The sequence below is a fragment of the Aythya ferina genome (assembly GCF_964211825.1).
Source record: "Aythya ferina genome assembly, chromosome: 1".
In the NCBI taxonomy this organism is placed as follows: domain Eukaryota; kingdom Metazoa; phylum Chordata; class Aves; order Anseriformes; family Anatidae; genus Aythya; species Aythya ferina.
The window spans coordinates 185,996,647-186,018,560 of record NC_140296.1 but is presented as its reverse complement, the minus strand read 5'-3'; the positions used below and the strand labels follow the sequence as shown (position 1 = coordinate 186,018,560).

The 21,914-nt window shown below is 45.2% G+C and overlaps 2 protein-coding genes and 1 long non-coding RNA gene across 3 annotated transcripts; 1 reads left to right on the top strand and 2 right to left on the bottom strand.

Annotated features, from left to right (window-relative positions):
- Positions 1-611: 611 nt before the first annotated feature.
- Positions 612-6,532, bottom strand: LOC311445138 (uncharacterized protein). The gene is made up of 2 exons (XM_084536888.1): positions 3,278-6,532; positions 612-1,889 (listed from the first exon to the last, which is right to left on the bottom strand). Exon 1 carries the CDS (start codon positions 6,360-6,362, stop codon positions 4,911-4,913), a length of 1,452 nt encoding a protein of 483 aa, XP_084393014.1. The 5' UTR covers positions 6,363-6,532; the 3' UTR covers positions 612-1,889; positions 3,278-4,910.
- Positions 612-7,364, bottom strand: LOC311445155. The gene is made up of 2 exons (XR_014698244.1): positions 6,542-7,364; positions 612-3,408 (listed from the first exon to the last, which is right to left on the bottom strand). It is a non-coding gene; the product is annotated as an uncharacterized lncRNA (long non-coding RNA).
- A 159-nt stretch (positions 7,365-7,523) lies between these two features.
- Positions 7,524-21,367, top strand: SELENOO (selenoprotein O). The gene is made up of 9 exons (XM_084536875.1): positions 7,524-8,133; positions 9,031-9,234; positions 10,199-10,379; positions 13,668-13,798; positions 14,149-14,429; positions 14,780-14,930; positions 16,501-16,686; positions 17,774-17,930; positions 18,564-21,367. The coding sequence occupies exons 1-9, from the start codon at positions 7,541-7,543 to the stop codon at positions 18,747-18,749; spliced, it is 2,070 nt and encodes a 689-aa protein (XP_084393001.1). The 5' UTR covers positions 7,524-7,540; the 3' UTR covers positions 18,750-21,367.
- Positions 21,368-21,914: the final 547 nt, after the last annotated feature.

Sequence of the window (21,914 nt, the reverse complement as noted above, 5' to 3'; positions counted from 1 at the left end):
TCCCTCCCCGCCTTGTCTCTCACCTCCTGTGAGCTGCGGATTTATTCGCGTTCTGCTGGAGCTGAAAAACACAACAGCGATGGCTTAGTGCCCTCTGCCGCCCGCAGCCGCTGTGCGCAGGGGGCTGGGGGGCCGCGAGGATAACCCACAGCAGGGAGCAGCCTGGCGTGCCCATTTACACGAGGATCACACTGCTAGAGAATTGCCTCATTACACTTGAATTCTACTTATTATTTTTTTAAATCATTGTTTTACACATTTGGAATTACCGTGGATCGCTTCGTTTGTCATGTGTCGAGGACAGGCTTAGTTTGCCCCTCGTGTAAGGCCTAACCTCAGGAGACGCCCTAGCTCGTTTCTCGTGATGGTTTGGAGCCCGGATGGTTCCTCTCCATCGCCAGGAATTTCAGCCAGGCCCGCTAACCACAGAGTTCTTGGGCACATGTCATCCAGATCCTGCCCTACACGTGCCTCCTGGGATGTCCAGGCCTCCTGCTGCCCAGGTGCATTACAGGAAGGCTTGTGGCACACCACGCTTCATGGCACGGGCTGTACTCTGTGAGAGTGCCGAGGTTTGTATATCCCTTTCCAGAGCAGCTACCCACACCATACCCGAGGCAAACTGTTTATTGATGAACACACTACAAGGAAAGTGGCAAAACAGAGAAGTAATGGGCAATCCAAGTGACATACCACTGCTCAGTTACACAGGTACGCAGACTGCTATGCACAGCTACGAGCCGTAGATCTCAGAGCCGAGGAGCCAGCACAGGGCGCAGCTCTGTACGTCCTGAGGTGCAGGTCTGCTCCTCCACACCACGTCCGAGACCTAACGGAGAGCCCGGGCGGTGATCCCAGGAGATGTCCTCCAGTGCGTGGGTCTGCTACCAGCTGTAGGTGACTCCGCTGCCATTGGCACATGCCCTCTGGTCGTCTTTGGTGGGTTTTACACCTCCTCCTTCATTCAGGTCCACCTTTTTGTCACCCTCGCATTGCCTCTCCCCCACCCGAATCCCTCCTAAATAAACAGCCTGCCCCCAACTTTCTCCCCACTGGTCCCGGTTTTGCTACAGCCACACCCAAACGTATTTTTCCTGACACCCTCACTGAGGCAAGCACAGCCTTACGCAGTGCTACAGCCGGGCATTCCTGCTGCAGGCAGCCCGGCTCCCCATGTCTCCACCTCTTTGTTTTCCCACTGGGTTCATCCTCATTCAATTATTAGACACAACTATTCCACTTTAGCCTTGATCCTTCTGCGAGCTCAGACCAAGCACAAGCAAGACCTTGTCTGGCAGCTCACACGCCAGAGAGCTGCAGCAGAGGTGCCTGGTTTCCACACTTTGGCCGTGCACTGCCCTAGGCCACTCACTGCATGGGGCCACGTGCTCCAGCGGGACCTCTCACTCACAAGTCACCCCCTGGCCTGACCGACCTTCTCCAAGGACGTGCAGACCACTCTGGATGCTCGTAAGCTCAGTCCCTTCCGGCTGGAAACCACCACAGCTGTCACGACAGCAGCGTGTGTGAGATGTCGACCTGGGCACATCGGTGTGCTCCTGCCTTTAGAAAGAAGCAGAGCATGTGCAGAAGGATAAAGGACAATGCTGTCATAACTAATAGCAAGTACAGGATTCTGTGATGATGAGCTGCATAGCATCAGTTTTTGGTGACCCATCCATGCAAATGCCATACCAATAATGTACAGGTAACAATCTGCTATCAGTCTGGTTCTAACAGTTCCTTGTTCTTTAAGGTAATCCTTCAACTTGCAATTTGTTGTCCGCTCTCCAGTTTCCCGGCGTCCTTCTGCGTGCTGTCCTGCTGTCCGAGTACCTCATCCCAGCAAGGACCATCAGTTCGCAGACAGATGTCATTAGTCCTCTGGTCTGGAACAGAACCCAGCTTTTGAGAACAGGATGTCAACACACACCGCCAGGCACAGAGACAAGTGCGACACCTCACCCCTGCTCAACTGCAGCCACAGGTGTCGCGTTGTCCTCCCTCTGTCCCACTAGAGGTGAGGCAACACATCCACAACCTGCCCTCCTACTAATAACCACGGCAGTTCCCATGCAGACTTGCTCCACTGACACATAAAAATACCCTCCCGTGGTCCCCAGCAGATTGCACAAAAGTGGTACATACATTTTGTAGAAAGGAGCTAAACCATTACGAAGGCACCTGACCACCTATTTGTTCTTTCAGTAGCTAACAGCTGAGCTGGAGTGCAATAGATGGACGGAGATGCTATTCAATCCCTCAGTTTGTTGCTGTTTTATTTTAAACTTGGTGGCTACTTTTACCACATGCCAAATTTGGCCATCGCAGGCAATTACCACTGTTGGTGCATCAGACAGTGGCCTGAAGTTTGTTACCAGTCCAGAATCATAGAATGGTTTGGGTCGGAAGGGACCTTCATCCACCACCCAGCCCAACCCTGCTGCCACAGGCAGGGACACCTCCCACTAGACCAGGCTGCCCAAAGCCCCATCCAACCTGACTTTGAACACATCCAGGGCACCCACAGCTTCTCTGGGCGACCTGTTCCAGTGCCTCATTGCACTCATAGTAAAGAATTTCTTCCTTTTATCTCAATCTACCCTCTTTCAGTTTAAAGCCATTGCCCCTTGTCCTGTCACTGCTCAGCAAGGAGTCCCTCAATCCTTCCCTTTAGCTATCGGAAGGCTGCAGTAAGGTCTCCCCAGCACCTTCCCTTCTCCAGGTAGAACCTTATATACAATTTACCTTGCACATGCTTCAAAACTCCCTCCAGTTTCATACAATGAATCACAGAAGGGCTGAGGTTGGAAGGGTCCTCTAGAGGTCATCCTGCTCAACACCCCTGCTCAAGCAGGGCCAGTTGTCCAGGACCATCTCCAGATGGCTTTTGAGTATCTCCAAGCATGGAGACTCCACCACCACGAGAGGCACAACCTACATTTATATGGGTTACATTCTGGATGTACTCTAGAACTGTGCATGCCTCACATGTCAATTCCCTAATTCTTTCCCCAAATTACAGGATTAATATTAATTTTGGCCCATTCTGCTTTATCTTCTCAAACTAAAGCTTGTGGTTACCTATGGACAGCGTGGTTTTAGCTTTGGATATGCTCAGTGGCCAAAAGTAAGTGGCCTGCTAACAAATGATTACTGAGAAACCAGGCATTCCCATTGTCTCAGGGTCTCACATTAAGATTCCTTTGACATCTTTCATGAAGGAATTAAAGTTATTAACAGCAGTGATGTTCCATGTCCAAACTATTGCTCTTACACCTAGAAGATGGTTTTAATGGTTTTTGTGATGCTCCTTAAACCGACGATGGGCACCTCGAAGAAGATGGTCCTTGCAGAGGCTGTCTGTGCTCCACACCTGTGATCAATCCCGCAGCAACATCTGTGTCTCTGAAAAAAATTCAATCTCCCTTGTTAGTTAGTTAAAAACATTCTCTTTGACTCCCTGGCAGCAAGTCCCATCTACCCAGGAAACTTCTTGCTTTGTTTCCATTTAGTACTGTGTTTCCCCAGAACAGAGCCACAATTACCCCTGAATTTTCTCTAGGCCTTCTCCTTGGTATGTGGGGTGTGCCTTGGACCATGTTTCCCAGTGGGGTTTGATTGTCGTGGGTTTTTATATGGGCATTCTGTTCACGAGCTGTGTAACTCCAGGGAGCTGCCTGAGCCCATGCTCTGCTGAGCTGACTGCTCCAGGATCGAGTTGGTGTTTGAGGCACTGTTCAGCCCATTTACTGTCACATTTTTTCCATTTCTGGGCCACAGCCATATACCAGCTCACAAGGGCCATCACCGGTACCTAGCACATTCTTTGCTCACATGGCCCAGCACACACATAGCACTTCATCCCACCTCAGCCCTCCTCAGCCCTCCTCCATTAGCTGCAGTCTCACCTGGGTGGAGCTATAAGCTCTTCCCACCATCCCGAAGGACTGCAGGTAGAAGGAAATAAGATTTAACCAACACAGCCGCATCCCTACAAGGAAACTCTGTACTGGTGCATCCATCAAGTGGCTTCCAAATTAATTAAGAACGGAGGACCAAGCATGTTCAGTATTTCACACAGACACCAAACGGGTATTAGCAGCAGCTGCACAGACTGCCACGGCCTCTACCCCTCTTGCTGCATTGGCGGCAGCAAACACAAACTGACACAACCCCCTCCTTCACCTCTCTAAGGGGCCCACACAACCAGTTTGTCACTGTTCAAACACTCCCCTTTCCCAGGGTAAAAGACAGAACCCAACACAAACTTACAACTCAGTGCAAGGGGGTTCCACCGTCCACATACCCCACGTCCCTGGATTTCTACAGGGATCATGAAAATCGGGATTTTAAATCCCACTCTCTTCCACCTTCGTTGTGCCTCCTGAGCCTCCTTGCGACCCTTCTGAGCTTCTGCACTGTACTGGGAGTGGAAGTGGGGGTCTCCAGCTGGAACAACTTCACCTATCACCTCTAATTTTGTTTTGACTTCCATGCCAGTACTTCACGACTCCTTTCACGTCACCTTTTCATCTTCTGAAGCAGCAGTACCGTAAGTTTTCCCTTGGACAGATGTCCGTGAACTAAGACAGGAAATTCCTTCCTAAAGCGTTTTCCCCCCCCACTTTTACCAGGATTATCCGCCCATCCAGTTTATCTTCCCTTATGCACTTCTACTTCTTGTCCCCCCCACATTTTCCCCCCTCCTACTTCCAACATCCAGCTTGATTTACCCAGGAGTGGGGGACCCCATCAATCTACTAATGCTGATCCCATATCAACTAAGAAAGTGTTTGTAACCTCCCAGTCCCCTTCAACAGACACCGCACCTCCACACAGCCTCTTCCGCCTGAATACCAAGTCAGCGAGGTGGAGGTTAATCCCACTGACACCAGGGGCTGGGACCCCTAATCTTTAAGGTCCCTCAGCGACGGGTACAGTTTTCTCTTTGGGACAGGAGGAGGAGGTGACAGCTTCGTTTGCTTCAGTTTTTCCCAGATCTCCTCTTGTTTCATCCCCTTTTCCTGAAGGATTTTTTTCATTTTGGCAAGCAAAACTCCCGTGGGCTGACTATCCAGCTCTCTTTCGTTCACTCCCTGATTTATTAAATACTTCCAAATTATCCCTCTAGGGATGTACGTCCTTGTCTTTACCCCCACCGCGTTCTTCTTTGCCTTCTCTTTGCCCTCTGCTCCCACCAGGGTCCCCAAGTTCTCCAACGTGTCCATGCACTCGTGGAGGGGACGGCCGATCAAAGTAGACCCCAGGCTGATGAAAAACCCCTTATGCAGCTCCGGAGCGCGACAGGCCAGCACCCCTATGTCTGCCTGCTCCACATTCACCCCATGGATGTCGAAGTCGGCGGTCACCGGCTTCTCCTGCTGCTTTAGCACCCGGAGCACCACATTCCCACACACGTAGGCTGACACCTCCTGGACGTCTGCCCAGGGCGCCCCTTCCATGTTATCCTTGAGAGGCTCATATTCTCCCAGATTTCTAATCACCAGCCTTAGGATCTCTCCCCCCAGGGCCTCTTCGGGGGGCAAGGCTCTGATGATTGCCCCCACCTTGGGCCAGGGCAGCCCTATGGCTGTCACCACCCGCTTCGCCGCCTCATATGTGAAAGGTGTGTGCTGTTCTAAAGCCCAAATTCTGTTTACCCACACTGGCCACCCCTCCTTCTGTTTCTTCCAAACTTTCTCTTTTCTAGACACATCCCCCGCTCCCTGGCTTCCATCTCCCTCCTCCGGCTTTATTTTTCTGGCCCCCACCCCTTGCCCCGCCAAGTTTTCCTGGTTCTCCACATTCTCCCCATCCAACGTCTCCAGGTTGCCATTTGTCTCGCTCAGAGCCGCTACCTTCCTCTGGTCCAAGCCCTTCCCGAGGGATAACAGCTTACCCAAGCACTGCACTTTCTTTCTTAACCGGGCATTATCGGCACTCTCTGCCTGGAGTTCTTCTTTTATTTTTCTGACTTGCTCGGCCTGCTCGCTTAGCAGGGCTTTATCGCAGCGCAGCGCCAGGATTTCGTTCTGGGCCAGCTGCAGGTTGTTCTGCAGGCTCTTTATGCATTGCTCCTTCTCTTCCACCGTGGCTTGCAAGACACTGGCCAGATCGAACAGCAGCCACTGCAGGGCCGAGCACTTCTTCTCTCCTTTAGGGTGATTCACAGCAACGTAGCTTAACCAGTGCCTTTCGGCAGCTTGGAGGGTGGGATCCTGGCTGACCACTTTGGGATCCCAAGGATCCCGCCCGTGCTCCAGCATTGCCTGCACCAGCAGCCCCCTCTCCTCCGGAGTCTGAGAGCTCTCCGACTCCGGCTTCTCCTTCGACTTCGTCGCCCTTGTTAGCCACGACATCTCGGGGTCACCGGCCTGCTGCACCCCTCACTTGGGACGGGACAGGACAGGATGGGATGGGACAGGGCAGGACAGGACAGGATGGGATGGGATGGGATGGGACAGGGCAGGGCGCTGCCTGCCTGCACCACTACGAGGAAACCCCCGGACACAACCTACGCCGCCCCTCGCTCACTCACCACACAGCGGTCCCCAGCACCCCCTCGTCCTCCTCCTCTCCTCCTCCTCTTCCTCCACCAGCAGATGGCAGCTCCGGGCCCCGCATCACGGCTCTTTGTACCCCCGGGGAGTGGCGGTGCCGGTGCCGGGGCACAGCCGCCTCAGCGCCACCTCCAGCGCCTCCCCCGGGGCTGGCCGCCCGCCCTCGCTGCGACCCCCCGGGCTGACGGATGGGTCTCGTCGTGGTATGATAACGGAGCCAAATCTGGTATGTTTTATGAACAGAGAGGCCAAACCTTTACAGTGTTTAGTTAAAAAGAAGTTTAGAAGCTCTCTGGGTGTAAATGATGTCCCGAGGCTGGAGGATGTGTCTGAAAAGATAGGCGAGGAACTCGTGGTATGCAAGTCCTTGGATGAGTGTATGACCTAGCTTAGCACGCATGCATAAATTGACTATGAGAGACTCATTAATGTTGGAAAAGACCTTCAAGTTCATCTGGTTCAACCGTCCCCCTACCACCAGTGTCACCCACTGAACCATGTCCCTAAGCACCACGTCCAACCTCTCCTTAAACACCCCCATGGGTAAAACCTGTAGAAACAAACACGCATGCTTACTTAAACGAGTTCTGGGAAATAGCGTGGATATGTTATTTTTTATTTTTGGAAAACGAACGCACACGTATGTTTTGACTGTATAATTGACCCCTGGAGACTGGGCAATTCGGCACAAGCACTAGGTGGAGTGACCCCCTATGCATCCAGCGCCGCAATTAAAGAACGCCTGCTTTCTAAAGAATGTCTGCTCCCTAAAAATTGAGTCTTCTGAAAAAGCCTTTGTCTTCCCAAAAACTGGTATTTTGTTTGACCCACTTTTACAGCAACACGAATCCCGCGCGCCCCTCAGGCGCAGCGGGCGGTGCTCCCCGCAGGGGGGAGGTGCAAAATGGCGGCGGTCCCGCCCCGTTGGGGGAGGTGCAAAATGGCGGCGGCACCGCCCCGTGGGCGGGAGGCGCCGAATGGCGGCGGCGCTGCGCACCGGGAGGAACAGCTCGCTGCCGTCGCTCCTCCCGGCGTCTCTTCGGCGTTTCGGCGCCGCCATGCAGCACCCCGTGGCGTCCTCGGCACGGCCGGGCAGCCCCGAGCACGGCGCTGGAGCAGCAGCGGAGCCGGGGGCCAGGGGCGGCGGTGGTGCCGGGGGCTGGCTGGGAGCGCTGCGCTTCGATAACCTGGCGCTGCGCTCGCTGCCCGTGGAGCCCTCCGAGGACAGCTCCCCGCGGGCCGTGCCCGGCGCCTGCTTCTGCCGGGTGCGCCCCACGCCGCTGCGCAACCCGCGGCTGGTGGCCATGTCGCTGCCGGCGCTGGCGCTGCTGGGGCTGGAAGCCACCGAGGTGGAGGAGCGGGAGGAGGCCGAGGCGGCGCTGTACTTCAGCGGCAACCGCCTGCTGCCGGGCTCGGAGCCGGCCGCCCACTGCTACTGCGGCCACCAGTTCGGCAGCTTCGCCGGGCAGCTGGGCGACGGCGCCGCCATGTACCTGGGCGAGGTGCTGGGCCCGCGGGGCGGCCGCTGGGAGATGCAGCTGAAGGGCGCCGGCCTCACCCCCTTCTCCCGGTAAGAGGAGCCCCGGCCGCTGCTGGGGGTGCGCAGCCCGGGATGGAAAGGGGTTGGGGCTGCTCCCAGCCCTTCTGCGTCTCGAAATGATGCTGTGGGAGGGTTTTCCTAAGCAAAACTCAGCGAAAATTCATGGTGCGGTGCGAGCATAAAGTGTCCGCTCTCACGCTGCGGCTCCTGAGGTGGCCTGAATGGGCTGAATCCTTTCCTACGTGTTTCATCCTGAAAAGTCCAAAAAACAGTGTCTAAAAGGCCCAGTGGTAGCCGCTTTATTAATAGGAAACAATGATGTGAACTTTGTAAGTCACTTGTTTCACTGGTTGCTTTCTGCTTTGCTCTTCTTGCACTGTGATCAATAAAAAACAGGGTTTTGGTAGCGGACAGCTGCAGTGCTTGTTTAATTTCTGCAGCATACTGATTAAGGACTGCTAAAGTATTGGGTAAATACTACAAAAATTGATTTTTTTAAAAGCTTACTAGCGTTGAAAGGCAGTTTTGGTCTGAATTTATTTTAGTGATGTGTTATGTAATATATCCATAAGTTTATATACCATAGGACACATTATATTCATCCAGAATGTATCAAGTTTTGGGAAGTCTGTATTGCATGTATAAAAACAAAGTTAGCAATTAGAAGGGATATCTGTAATTAGAAAAGCGTTCTTCTGGTATATGTGATCCTGATAGCTAGTGTATTTATCAAATCTGAACTCTTAGAGATCCTCAGAGATCTCTAAGGATCTGGTTTTCATCGCATACCTGCCACTACTTTGCTGTGTGAGTTCAGGCAGAGCACTTAACATCTTAGTTCTTGTTTCTCCATGGCTAAGGGGGAAGCAGGAGTCCTCCTTCCTTTATAGCCAGAAGACTTGAGTCCTGTCACTGTCTTTGCTGCAGGCAAGCCGATGGTCGTAAAGTCCTGAGGTCAAGCATACGAGAGTTCCTGTGTAGCGAGGCCATGTTTCACCTAGGAATACCAACAACGAGGGCTGGAACCTGCGTGACATCTGACTCGGAAGTTGTTCGCGACATATTTTATGATGGAAATCCAAAAAAAGAAAAGTGTACAGTTGTTCTGAGAATAGCTTCTACATTTCTAAGGTAGAGAGAAGCCTACTTTTTATTTTATTTTTTACTATTCTTCTAAAGTCAAGCACAAAAATATAATTTTAAGTGTATTTCTATAACAGCAGCACCTGCAGCACCTGCATGTTTCTTGTTGTTGAATCTTGTAACTTTTTTGTAAGGCTGTGGAAAGCTGCTGCTTTAGCCCAGTGGATGAGATGTGTGCACACTGGCAGGTAAACATTAACTAGGGACCAGGGGGGTGTGAGCGTCATAGAAAGTTCTGCAGATCTCAAAAGAGATTTTTCATGTTTATGCCTGCGAGGAATATGTAGATGTAGGGGATTTTTTTTAGATATTGGTAGTGTTGGTGGATTATAGTTCTACCCTTACTTTACAAGCTATTGTAATGATACAGTACTTCCCAGGTTTGGGGGTATCTTGTAAAAGCCTTAAGACAGTACTTTCCTTGCCTGAGATGTGTGCAGAGTTCCTGCTCCAATGCAAAGCAGGACTTTGGGATGGTGTGTTGTTCCTTGGAAGGCAACATCATGCTAGGGAAAAGTGAGGCATAAGGAATACACATCAATACATGTATGTCTGTGCACGTGTGTATGGAAAAATGCATCATATGTACATGATATAAAGTTTAGTATTTTAAGTCATGTTTCTGTGTATTCACTCAGGATAAGGATTTTTCTATAGAAGCAGTTTTAAGAAACTTCTAGCGAACTGGTCTTCAGTACTAGCTAGGGTCTTAATCTGTCTGTTTACATGTGGATGTATCTGCTTCCTCGCACTGAGTAACTTTGTTTCCTTAGTTTCAGTGTGAGAATGCTTCAGGTCTTTTCTCACAGGCTGTTGAAGAATTAGTCTTAAACCCTGAAGATGATATTGCGATGACAGTAAATTTTTTACTATGTTTAATATCAGTTGAAGCTAATAAGATCAAATAATACTAAGAAGTAATACTAAAAACATGTTTTTGTTATTTCAACAGATTTGGTTCTTTTGAAATTTTTAAACCTACTGATGAATATACAGGACGCAAGGGTCCTAGTGTCAACAGAAATGATATTCGAATACAAATGCTTGATTATGTGATCGGCACTTTCTATCCGGAAATCCAGGAGGCTTATTCAGACAACAATATTCAGAGGAATGCTGCTTTCTTCAAAGAGGTAAGAAAGATAAGTTGCTCTTCAAAAATTCCTCTTTGTTTAAAAACTCAGAAAATGATCTCAGGCACCGGGGTTGAACTGCTCTTTTCTTAGGAAAAAACACTCTTAATACAAGTATTTATTGATGAAAGCAGTGCTGATATTGACCAAACTGATAAAAACAGTTAATCATTTACCTTTTTAATAGTAAGGCATGATTTTTTGGCTCTCAGTGAGCTTCCCAAAACTTCTAATTTTGCTAAGAGCATTTTAGGATGCGAGGGGGAATCCTAGCCCTGACTGTCAGGTGATGAATTAATGGCACTGAGGTTTTTGTCTTGTAAAACATTGAGGATGTTGAGTCACTTCCTGTCTCTTATTTTCCAAATTATAGACAGAAATGCTGACTGCATATCACTTTAACTTCATACTTCAAAATTTGAATGTTTAAAGGCAGTCAAGCAGTGAGACTGCTTTCCTGGTTGCAAAACCTCCAACTTGGGGAACAGTGAGGTCAAGTGAGATAAATGTATATCAGAAGTGGTGTAGTGATGGGTGATTCTGTTGTGCCCAGAGGAGAGGCTGGATGGTTTCTCAGAAATGGTTTTGAAGCATTTTCAATTAATGTATGTGTTTAGACCTTAGCAATTACTGGAGAACAATTTATAAAAGTTCAGGTGACGTTCAAATATTACTATCCCAATAGGAAGGTAATACTTAAAATTATTCTGCTTATTGAGTATTTGTAGCAGTCTAACATACTTGACTAGTCTAAGTCAAAACAGTTGTGATGCTTTGATATCTGAAATGCTCTGTTAGAGAGTGACAGCACTGTGATGCACGTTCATAACAGAGCAATGCGGAGATGAAAGGCAGGCTTAAAATCTGGCTTTCTCTAACTTGTGTGAGTTTTGAGTTTGTGCATAATTGCATTAGTTTTTAAAAAGCAAGCAGTTGCTTAGTTCACCTTTGGGTGCTGAAGAGGTTAACTTTGACAGACCTCTCACTTGTGAATTAATGAAGTCAATGATGACTGCAGATTGTCACCAACCATGTACTGCTCTGTAGCTGTTAGCACATTCATTTTCTGACAGTAGGAAAAAAACACATGGGATTTCAGGATCTTTGCAGAAGTGTGCGTGAACAAAGATAGTTTTCCCTTCAGATCCCCTTGTATCTCACTGTCACAAGTCAGTCCCACCTCTTTCTGCCTCTAACTTCTTTCCCTGGCCCAGTTACTACTGATTTCTTGCCCTCATCTTGGCATGCTTTCCTTATTTTCCTCAATCTCTTATCTTTTTTGTTGTGCTCCCCCAGTCTGGGTCTGTCCCAGCATTGTATTGTCATGTTTTGTCTCCATAAGTGGAGATTTTCCATAGCCATCTCCATCTGAACAGTGCCTCGCCTGATTTACCAAACACTGGTGTCTTTTTTAATAGCAGGGTAGTGCTGTCCCTTCCCTGCCATGCTTTTATCTTTTCGTTTTGTACTGTGGAAGAACAGGAGGAAAAAAGTCCAAGTGATTGCATTTGGCAGTGCTGACCAGAAAATAACCACCATTATCTATACTTCTAAAATAACTTGTAGATGCTGTTTAAACTTGCATGAATGTGTTTTTTAAGAGAGTGCTCTTGTTTATATATACCATACTTGTTTTCTAGTATGGCTAGCAGTAGAAAAATGTGATTAAAAAAAGCTGAAGGTCAAAGTGAACACAAAGCTGTCTCTAATCAATATACCCATCTTTGAGTGGCATCCAAGCTTTAATTGCTTTCAGGTGCTCTCGTTAGCCGCATTTATTTTGACCAGAACATTGGCAGTGTGATGCCTTCATAGAAAGGCATCCAGCAGTCACAAATTGCTTTACTGCTGGAATGCTTTTATCCTATCTGTGGCTGCCTGTTTTTTTCTTTCTTTTTCCTAAACTTTATCATCTTTCTGGCACAGCGCCATCACATAGGGTGTGTTTCCCTTACTGGTTTATAATCAGTTTTGTACACATGTTGTGACTTGGAGTGCTTTCTGGCACCTGACTTCCAACTCTCCAGTGAAGCAGAATTCAGGAGAAATGTGCAGAGTACCTTGTATTGGAAAAAGTAGAAGCCTGAGATCTCAAAGTGAACCAAAAACTCCTGCAAGAATTTCCTGATTTTCCTTCTTCATCTGACTGCACATTTTTTTTTAAAAAGTGGAAGAATTATGGGTTTGGACACAGATGCATAAAACTAACATTTCCTTTGTTAACAAGATCATTTTTAAACGTTAATAAAATGCACTCGCACCACAGCCTGGAGAGAATATTCACCTTAAATTTCTGTGTGTTGATAGCTATATTGAAAGATAAGTGATTTTAGCTATGACAACAGTTTGATTTAAAGACTCTAGCTAATGGTTACATAAAATTGTTTGTGGCAGTTCAGTAAGGTATTTGGAAATACCCAGATAAAAGCCAGATTAACTTCCTGAATTTTAGGTTTTGTAGGACACGTCCAGTTGCATTCGACAAATGGGCTAAATTTAAATAACTTTTAAATATTACTCTGTTATTTTTGACGATTGGAGCACATGCACTGATTACAGCTGAGGCTCCCACAGAAGATAACACTCAGTTAAGCAACTGAAAAGCTCTGGGAAAGCATGTGTTCAGTGAAGAATTAGATTTCAATAAAATTGCCATTCTTGGAGTATGTATTTAGCTAAAAGGTGAGCTCTTAGTTTTTTTTCTACTCCTGGCAGGTTGAAGTAAGTGCTTATCAGGCCTGAAGTTTGTTAGCAAAGGATCATTATTGTCTGAACAGCCTACCTTTTTGTAAATCACTCCTACATACGAAGTAAAGCAGCAGGCTGACTTTACACTGAGTTTTGTCACACATAGTTCTTTATAAAATGAATATTTCTCTGACTTTTGCTGTGTTCTGTCTGTAGTTAAAGGGTCTTTAAAATAAGTAGTAAGCAAAAGAATGTCGTTGCATGATGACTAGAAAAGTGCACAAGTCTGATGTTGGTTTACCATATTTTTGTGTTCTGTCTCCAGTGTGTTTTGAAGCACTGCAACTGACGTTCAAGTTAAGTTTGGTAGGTAAAAGAGGGAACAAACAGAAATAGGAGATTTAGGAACCAGGCAGTTGATAAATGGAGGAGAGAGGCAAGCTGTCTTCAAGATATTTGTGTACATGTATGTGGCTTACAGACAGAGTCTGCTCCAGTCAGAGTTCCCACAGTAGAAAAATTCATTCAGACTAGCAAATGTGTGTAAATGTATGAATGTTTATACCTTGTGTTGAAAAATGCAAATGTTTTTTCTTTTAGATAACGAAACGGACAGCCAGACTGGTTGCTGAGTGGCAGTGTGTTGGCTTTTGCCATGGCGTGCTGAATACAGATAATATGAGCATAGTTGGACTAACTATTGACTATGGCCCTTTTGGGTTTATGGACAGGTCAGTGTGGCCTGTGGACAGTGTTCAAAATGTGCTTATCAATTTGCTGTATAGAACAATCCTGCTGATGTTCACTATTGCTTTAATACCTTAGCTGTCAAGTAGATTTATGGACCCACTTTACAGCAAAGTAGGTTAAGCTAGTCCTATTTGCCCTGTAATTCTTTTCAACCTTGAAATATAACTGTGTTGACAACACCTCTAACTGTTAGAGTGGTCTTGTAGCATGTGGGGTTCCTCCCATCCAAGCAGGACTGTTCCCTTTCAGGGCTTGTTAGCCTCCTAGAGGGCTTCATACGGTATTCGTGTCCAGATAACAAGAGGAATGCTAACTATTTCTTCATTTGTAGATACGACCCCGAGCACATTTGCAATGGTTCTGATAATACAGGGCGCTATGCTTACAACAAGCAGCCAGAGATTTGCAAGTGGAATCTAGGGAAGCTCGCTGAAGCCTTAGTTCCAGAGCTGCCCTTGGAAATCAGCGAACTCATCCTGGAAGAGGAATATGATGCGGAATTTGAAAAACATTATTTGCAGAAGATGAGGAAGAAACTAGGCCTCATTCGGTTGGAATTAGAAGAAGATAGTAAGCTGGTGTCTGAACTTCTCGAAACCATGCATCTCACAGGTTGGTGAAGGTTGCATCGGGTTATTATTTCATAGACCATAAGTACCTTATAACTGCACCAAGTTGTAATTTTCACCCTGACCTTAAAAGAAAGCAGCCTTGCATGACTACACTGTCATCTGAGAGATCAAAAGACCAAAGGATAATTGCATTCTTGCAACCTGTGTGGCAGTTGTTGCCTTTTTACAGGGCACCCCCTGTGTCATATTTGCACCCTCGCTGAGGGACCAATACATTTGTCTCTCTACCCTGGCTACCCACGCTGCTGCGGGGGGGGTTAGGAAGGAATTGTGGGACCTGTGTTCCTGCCCATTTGTCAGTTCCATTACCCACAGAATTCCCTCTCTTAGGTGGAGACTTCACAAATATTTTCTACTTGCTGAGTTCATTCTCAGTAGATTTGGATCCTTCAAGACTGGAAGATTTCTTAGAAAAGCTTGCAAGTCAGTGTGCTTCTATGGAAGAACTGAAAGTTGCTTTCAAGCCTCAGATGGATCCAAGGTAATACTGTTGTTTACGTAAATACTTTGTCCAGTGCTTTAAGTTTCATCATTACTATAATAAACTGTAATATTATTTTTTCTAGTAATATTAAATTTGAGAATTTCACTGTTAATCAGATACATCTACTGCAACGTAAATTCTTTTTCTCCCCTTTCCCTGCTGACTGAGCCAATGAGAGAGTGCCAGATAGTGAAGTAATACAGAAATATTTTATAGAAGAAATGGGTTTAAACAATAATGACTCCTGTGTGCTGCCAGAGTACTGTCCTGTGTACGGTTGGCCAATAATCACTTTCAGCCACCAGAGCTCTGAGCCAAGTATAACTGAAATGAGCACTTTAGACTCTGCAACCTGTTTGGTACTGTCCATGTCCTGTTTCATGTTCTGCAGCTCAGCTGTTCTGAGTGTACTAAAGTAGGAGATTTTGTTCAACTGCTGCCCTATAAAAGCAGTTGAAGCAGTTTTCTGCTTTTTGGAGCAGTGGAAAATGGAAAATGTGTTTGACCCTGTAAGTTTGTCCTTTTTTTTTCTTCCCCTATTTATTAGCTACAAATCATGTGATACAGAGGTAAAACTTTGGGGCGGGGGGCACAGTACTACATTAAACTGAATGCACAACTGACTTTTATCGCAACACATGGGAATCATGGATGTGGGTGTGTAAGATGCATGGGTCGCATTTGGATAATACTTTGTGTAACTGAAAAAAAAATCAAAGCACTCAGCTTATCTCTGTTTACTAAAAGTAGGAAAATACGATTTGGATATAATTAGTTGTGCTGTATGCCAGGGAGTAAGTAATCACAAAATATCCTGAGCTGGAAGGATCATGGAGTCCAAATCCTGGCTCTACACAGGGCCACCCAAAAGTCAGACCATGAGTCTGAGAGCTTTGTCCAAATGCTTCTTGAACTCCAGCAGCTCGGTGTTGTGCCCACTGCCCCGGGCAGCCTGTCCCAGTGCCTGACCACCCTCTGGGTGCAGAACCTTTCCCTAACACCCAGCCTGACCCTCCCTGAACCAATTTAGGTTGGTTAGATAAGTAAATAAACAGAAAGACTTGTCTCATGATTTAAATGAGGTATCTTTCTCCATATAATTTGTTTTTCTTAGTATTAGTGAAATTAGTAGGTGATGTTACAGTATGTTACTGAATGCTGTTACAGTTAGAAAAACACATTTTTTTTAAAAAAAAAAGTATGCGTTCTCTGGTATCTTGGTACCTAGGTGCAAGGTCAAATTCCTTATTCCAAATTCCTTTCAGATTATGGTGTTTTGATGAGAATTGTGCATCTAAATCCAACTGGTAGAGTTTCAGATCTACTGACTGTGCTTTGCATATCACAGGATTGTGAATTAAACACTGAATTTACTGAATTTTAAACACTGGGAGGGAACAGTGAAACAAGCATAATCTGTTATAAATTTGTGAATTATGAAGTGCTGGTATTTAACTTATCCATTTAAATCGCAGGTTATTGTGAATGTTTATCTACTTTATGGTTGCAAAATGATGATTCTTGACAGGCAGCTTAACTTTAATGTGTTCTTTCCTCTTGCTCCCAGACAACTGTCAATGATGCTGATGTTGGCTCAGTCTAATCCTCAGCTATTTGCACTAATTGGAACAAAAGCTAATATAAATAAAGAATTAGAGCGCATTGAACAATTCACTAAACTGCAGCAGTTAACAGCAGCTGATTTACTCAGCAGAAATAAAAGACACTGGACAGAATGGCTGGAAAAATACAAGTAAGGTTTACCAGTATTCTTAGCAGTATGTTTGCTGTGCATTTCGTTTGATAACAATGTATATGTCTCAAAAAACACGCTGTCTGAAAGTATACAAACAGCAGTGGGGTGCAGGCAACTGAGAATGCTATTAACTACTCTAAATGAGTATCTGTGAAAGTTAAAGGACATCTGTGTGTTTTCATGGTACTTTTTTCTATATTTTGGGACGGGGGGCGGTGTAGAAAAGAACTAGCATTAAGTTGATATTAAAAGCACTTTGAGAATGTTGGTCTTGATTCTCACAGGAGCCTGATTTCAATTGCGAGCTATCAAGTGCTCAGGAACTAGAATTGGCTGACCCAAATGTCTTACTCTTTTGCATTTTTTCTTTCTGAAAGGAAAAAAAAAGTGTATATACTAATATAGAAAGCAAATAGAAGTATTCTCAATCAAAGAGTAACTGTAAAAGAAGTCAAGGCCAGAAAAAGTTCAGACTATTTTATCAGGTATAAATTAGAAGCTTAAGAGCTCAATGTTAGCTGGAGACTTTCTATTCAGAAAATGTCTTGAAGACCATTAGTTGTTTCTAACCTAATCTACACAGCAAAACTTCTTTCCTCACCTGGTTGGCTGTGATCTTATTTTCCTATGGGTCTGAGAATTTTAGCAAGTATACCTGGCAGATCGGGTAGTCTTAGCTGTATCAAGTCCTTTTTATTTTATCAGAACATTAAACATTTTAACCAATAAACAAGCACAGAAATACTTAAAAGCCAAGCTTTCAATATGAAGGTTTTTTCAGAGCAGTGCCAAACAGACCACCAGTGTGGGGCAAGGTGTCTCGATGTCTCTTTGGGGAATCTGCAGTGTGTGCCACTTGCTTGAGCATCATCATGACCTGCTGATAGACTGTAATGCTGCTTTCAAATGATACAGGAAGTGGCATTTTTTATTTTGTTGTTGTGCTGAGTTTTATAAACTGAGAGGATTATAGGTGATGTAATACTTAAGAACTGCAAACTACAGATCTCAAGACAAGGAAACAGGGAGACTTCTACATGTGATTCTTGAACCAAACCAGTTGTTTCTACTTGTTTAATTTCAGAGTCCGTTTACAAAAAGAAATAGAAGGCATTAGTGATGTTGATGCCTGGAATACTGATCGTGTGAAGGTTATGAATTCCAACAATCCAAAATATATCTTGAGAAATTATATTGCTCAGAATGCCATAGAAGCAGCTGAAAATGGGGATTTCTCAGAGGTAAGATTACTGCTTAATATCTATTTAGGTTTGCTTGGATTTGTGGTGGTGCTGCTGCTGCTGAACGTTATGCTAGGTGAGATTCATTCTAGCATGTTTGTAAGGGCATTGGGAATTGGCCTTATTTGTGAGTGAGCTGTGGTTTTAATGGCTGCAGAGCAAAGAAAGGAACTGAAAATCTGAGTCTGAACCTGGTCCTAAGACAGGTCACTTAGCCATTCTAAAGACAGTGAAGACAAAGGTTTTATCTCAGGAGATGGCTAGGGATTAACTTCCTTACTGCTGAATGGTATCTTTTAAAGGCCTTTGCTTTCATCTGTGGAGTTCAGTATGTGGATTGCTACATGCTGAGTAAGGGTGAATTAATATATTCTGAGAAGTATGACAAAAGAATTTGTACTTAAGACATGCTTTTAAGTTATTTGAGCTTGAGTTCCATGCAGATACAAATTCAGCCAGGTACTACTTTCAGTTTATTTATATAGATATTGTTCATCCATTTCATATTTGGCATGTCTGGAATTTGTGTATTAAATACAATATACTTGATCATTACTTGGTTTGAGGTTCTTTTCTACATCATTTTGCCTTTGTTTTCTAAATTCTCTTAACCATATTATGTTTCTTCTCTAGGTAAGAAATGTATTGAAACTCCTGGAGAATCCATTTCAAGAAACTGAAAGTTCCACAGAGGTGAAGGGAGACACGGAAGAGGAGGAGGCAACAGCTGCGGCAGCTGCTTGCGCTCAAGCAACCAGAAGCAGACTGCCATATTGCAGTAAACCTCCACTGTGGGCTTCTGAGCTCTGTGTTACATGATCTTCATAACTGCCTTGTTTTATTTTTTGCTGTAAACTGAAGACTCTGATTCTCCTTCAGCAGTGAAGAATTCAGCAAGGCGAACGTCAAAGTGCTGTTAGGTTTTAGAAACAACCCCGTGTTTGGATGCACCTACAACAGTCTTCAGCTGTGCTTAATTTGGAGCAATTATGGGTCACCAGAACAAACCAAAAACAATTAGCAGTCTGTATATGTCACTAATATTTATTTTTGAGACAAAGTCTTTGCTTTATTCATACCATACAGCAAGCAGAAAGCAATATTTTGTTTTGGAGCACACTGACTTTTGAACATCCAAATGGAGTTGTTATGTGAAGACAAAAATAGCAAGTCAGGAATCTGATGTATTTTTGTCTGATGTCTTAACTAATAGTACTTCTAACATTTATTTGCTGCTTTTTTTCTATGCAGGGACTTTCAGTCCTCTTTAATGGAGGAATAGATTCAGTGTTGCTTGTTTTAAGCCATGATTCATTTAAGTAGTTCATTTTTTTGTGAACACTTTGATATTTAATCTTTGATTTTAGAGTGTGTGCAAGCAGGAGACTGGGGGGGGAATCAACTCTGGTTGTTTTTTTTGTTGTTGTTCATTTGTTTTTTAGGTATAATATATAAAGAGCAGAACTAAGGGAGACTGTATATTTGCACTTGAAAATCTTGATAGTGAAGTTAATTCAGGTTCTTTACATTTGCATACAATGCGTGTGTAAACATTTGCTAAAATCATGGGTGCAATTTGTAAGCCAGTTGACTCAGGCAAAGGCAGTTACCCCGTTAGCCTCAACGTCATATAGAAGTGACCCTAGTACTCAGATACAGATTGGTTGTCTGTGTATTCTTAATATAGTCTCCTTGTACAAAAAGCATGCAGGTGGGGTAGCTGTCTGTTCACATTGGTCAATGGGGTCACTTACTTTGCTTCCATGGTCTTTGGAAAATGTTTACACTGGAACATACCATTTGTGCTTGTGTAAAAGATTATAGTGGATAATGGGAGGAGGATGGGAGCTGACTTGCTTGAAAATGTTATTGATAGTCTTTTGTTGAGATGTCAGGGGGAATTCAGTTGTCATTATTGCAATGTCAGCAAAATATCCATAGTTTAAAGGCATTAGTTAGCTTTCTGAACTTATTTCTAAAGGGCTTTGTTCTCGGATACCTGAAATCTTGGGCAAGTTTGGCTTAGTGCAAAGGTTTCTCTTCTCCAAAGAGGCTACTCATACACTGTGAATTTAAGTGCACTCTGGTAAATTTTTCTTCCAACCCTGCGCAAGTTTGGTATTAGCTCAGGTTGAATTGTGCTCTTGTAAGTCTTCCTCAAAGCATGAGTTAAGGAAAAACAGGGAGAACAGTTGGCCTGTGCTTATCCATCTGTTATAATCAGTTTGTTCTTGTAGCTGCCACAGTAAATAGGCAATATTTTGAATGTCACCGTTGATTCTATCTTGCCTTTGACCTAGAGAAGCTGATGATGAATGTCTGTCACAAATTAGAATCTCTCTAACAACTCTTCACTGCAACATTTCCTTACTGAAAAGGATAAACCTGAAGGTGTCTTCATCTAGTCCACGGAAGAACGGTGTAGTTGAAACAGGAAATTGCTTTAAGAAGTGGGGAACAATAAATACTTGCTGGTGCAGTATGCTAGAAATAATCTAGTATGCCAGAAATAATCTATTTTTGTAGGAGTTGACTGATGAAATGACTGTCATCAGGGATTATCTTTCCTCCAAACTTGGGGGCTACTGAGGCCAAACCATTTAATGGAAAATCTAACAAAGTCAGAGCTGGGTAAATAGGACTGAGAGCTGAGAAAGGTATAGGCTGGCAATTCGAAAGACATTTCAAGCATACTCCTGACAAATCTGGAGAACCAATGGTGCCTTGCATTCAAAAGGAATTAATTGCAGGGGGGGAAAAAAAGTTGCTCCAAGATAATCATAACTGCTGATTTTGTTTCTCAGTTTATATCTTTCCTTTTGGGACACAGAGAAGAACAATGTTTTCAAGGAGCTCTGCCCAAGCTTTTGGCTTAACAAAATATAGGCGTTACTGCTCTCTACAGCTACCTGAAAGGAAGGTGTGGGGAGCTGGGGGTCAGCCTCTTCTCACAGGGAACTAGCAATAGGACTAGAGGGAATGGCCTCAAGTTGTGCCAGGGGAGGTTTAGGTTGGAAATGAGGAGACATTTCTGCTCAGAGTGGTTAGGCATTGGGACGGGTTGCCTAGGGATATGGTGGAGTCACCGTCCCTGGGGGTGTTCAAGGAGAGGTTGGACGTGGTGCTTAGAGACGTGGTTTAGTGGGTGACATTGGTGGTAGGGGGATGGTTGGACCAGATGATCTTGGAGGGCTTTTCCAACATTAATGATTCTATGATTTGTAATAGATACAGCACGTTCACCAGCTGTGACTACACTCTTAATATTTCTGCTAGAGTTCAACCTGAAGAAACTTCAGACCAACTTCATTGGTCTGCTGCCCCTGTTGAGGTAGGGTAGGAGAGCCATGCAGCAGCAAAGGCACAAGGGACGTTGATGATTTAGAAATCACAAAAGAGCCCAGGAATGGTCGTGCAGGAATTAAGCCTTCTCCCCCCCCCCAAAAAAAAGATAACAGTATCACTAGCCCAACTGAAGTGCTTCTACACCAGTGCAGGTGGTGTGGGCAACCAAGAGAAGAGCTGGAAGCCCCTGCGCAGCAGGAGAGCTGTGACACAGCTGCTGGTACAGAAACACGGTGGGATGGCTCACACGGTGGGAGTGCTGCAATGGATGGCTACAAACTCTTTGGAAGGGACAGGTTTGGAAGGAGAGGTGGGAGGGTAGCCCAGTATTTTAGGGAGTGTTTGGGTTGCGTAGAGCTGAACGGTGGCAATGACAGAGCTGAGTGTGCAAGGGTAAGAATCAGAGGGAAGGCCAACAAGGCGTGTGTCGCGGTGGGAGTCTCTTGCAGGCCACCTAACCAGGCCAAAGAGGCAGATCATATATTCTGCAAGCAAGGGGGAGAATTGCTTACCCTTGTTCTTGTGAGGAGCTTCAACTTACCAAATGTCTGTGGGAAATACTACACGGTAGAGAGGAAACGGTGTAAGCGGTTTCTGGAGTGTGTGGAAGATAAATTCCTGACAGCTGGTGAGAGCCAG

What these genes read in the sequence shown, in the direction of transcription:
- LOC311445138 (XM_084536888.1), bottom strand. Translation starts at nt 6,362, where the DNA reads ATGTCGTGGCTAACAAGGGCGACGAAGTCGAAGGAGAAGCCGGAGTCG.
- SELENOO (XM_084536875.1), top strand. Translation starts at nt 7,541, where the DNA reads ATGGCGGCGGCGCTGCGCACCGGGAGGAACAGCTCGCTGCCGTCGCTC. An exon ending in GAATGGCTGGAAAAATACAA is followed by an intron (nt 16,687 to 17,773) that starts GTAAGGTTTACC and finishes GTTTAATTTCAG; the next exon opens with AGTCCGTTTACAAAAAGAAA. An exon ending in AAAATGGGGATTTCTCAGAG is followed by an intron (nt 17,931 to 18,563) that starts GTAAGATTACTG and finishes TTTCTTCTCTAG; the next exon opens with GTAAGAAATGTATTGAAACT.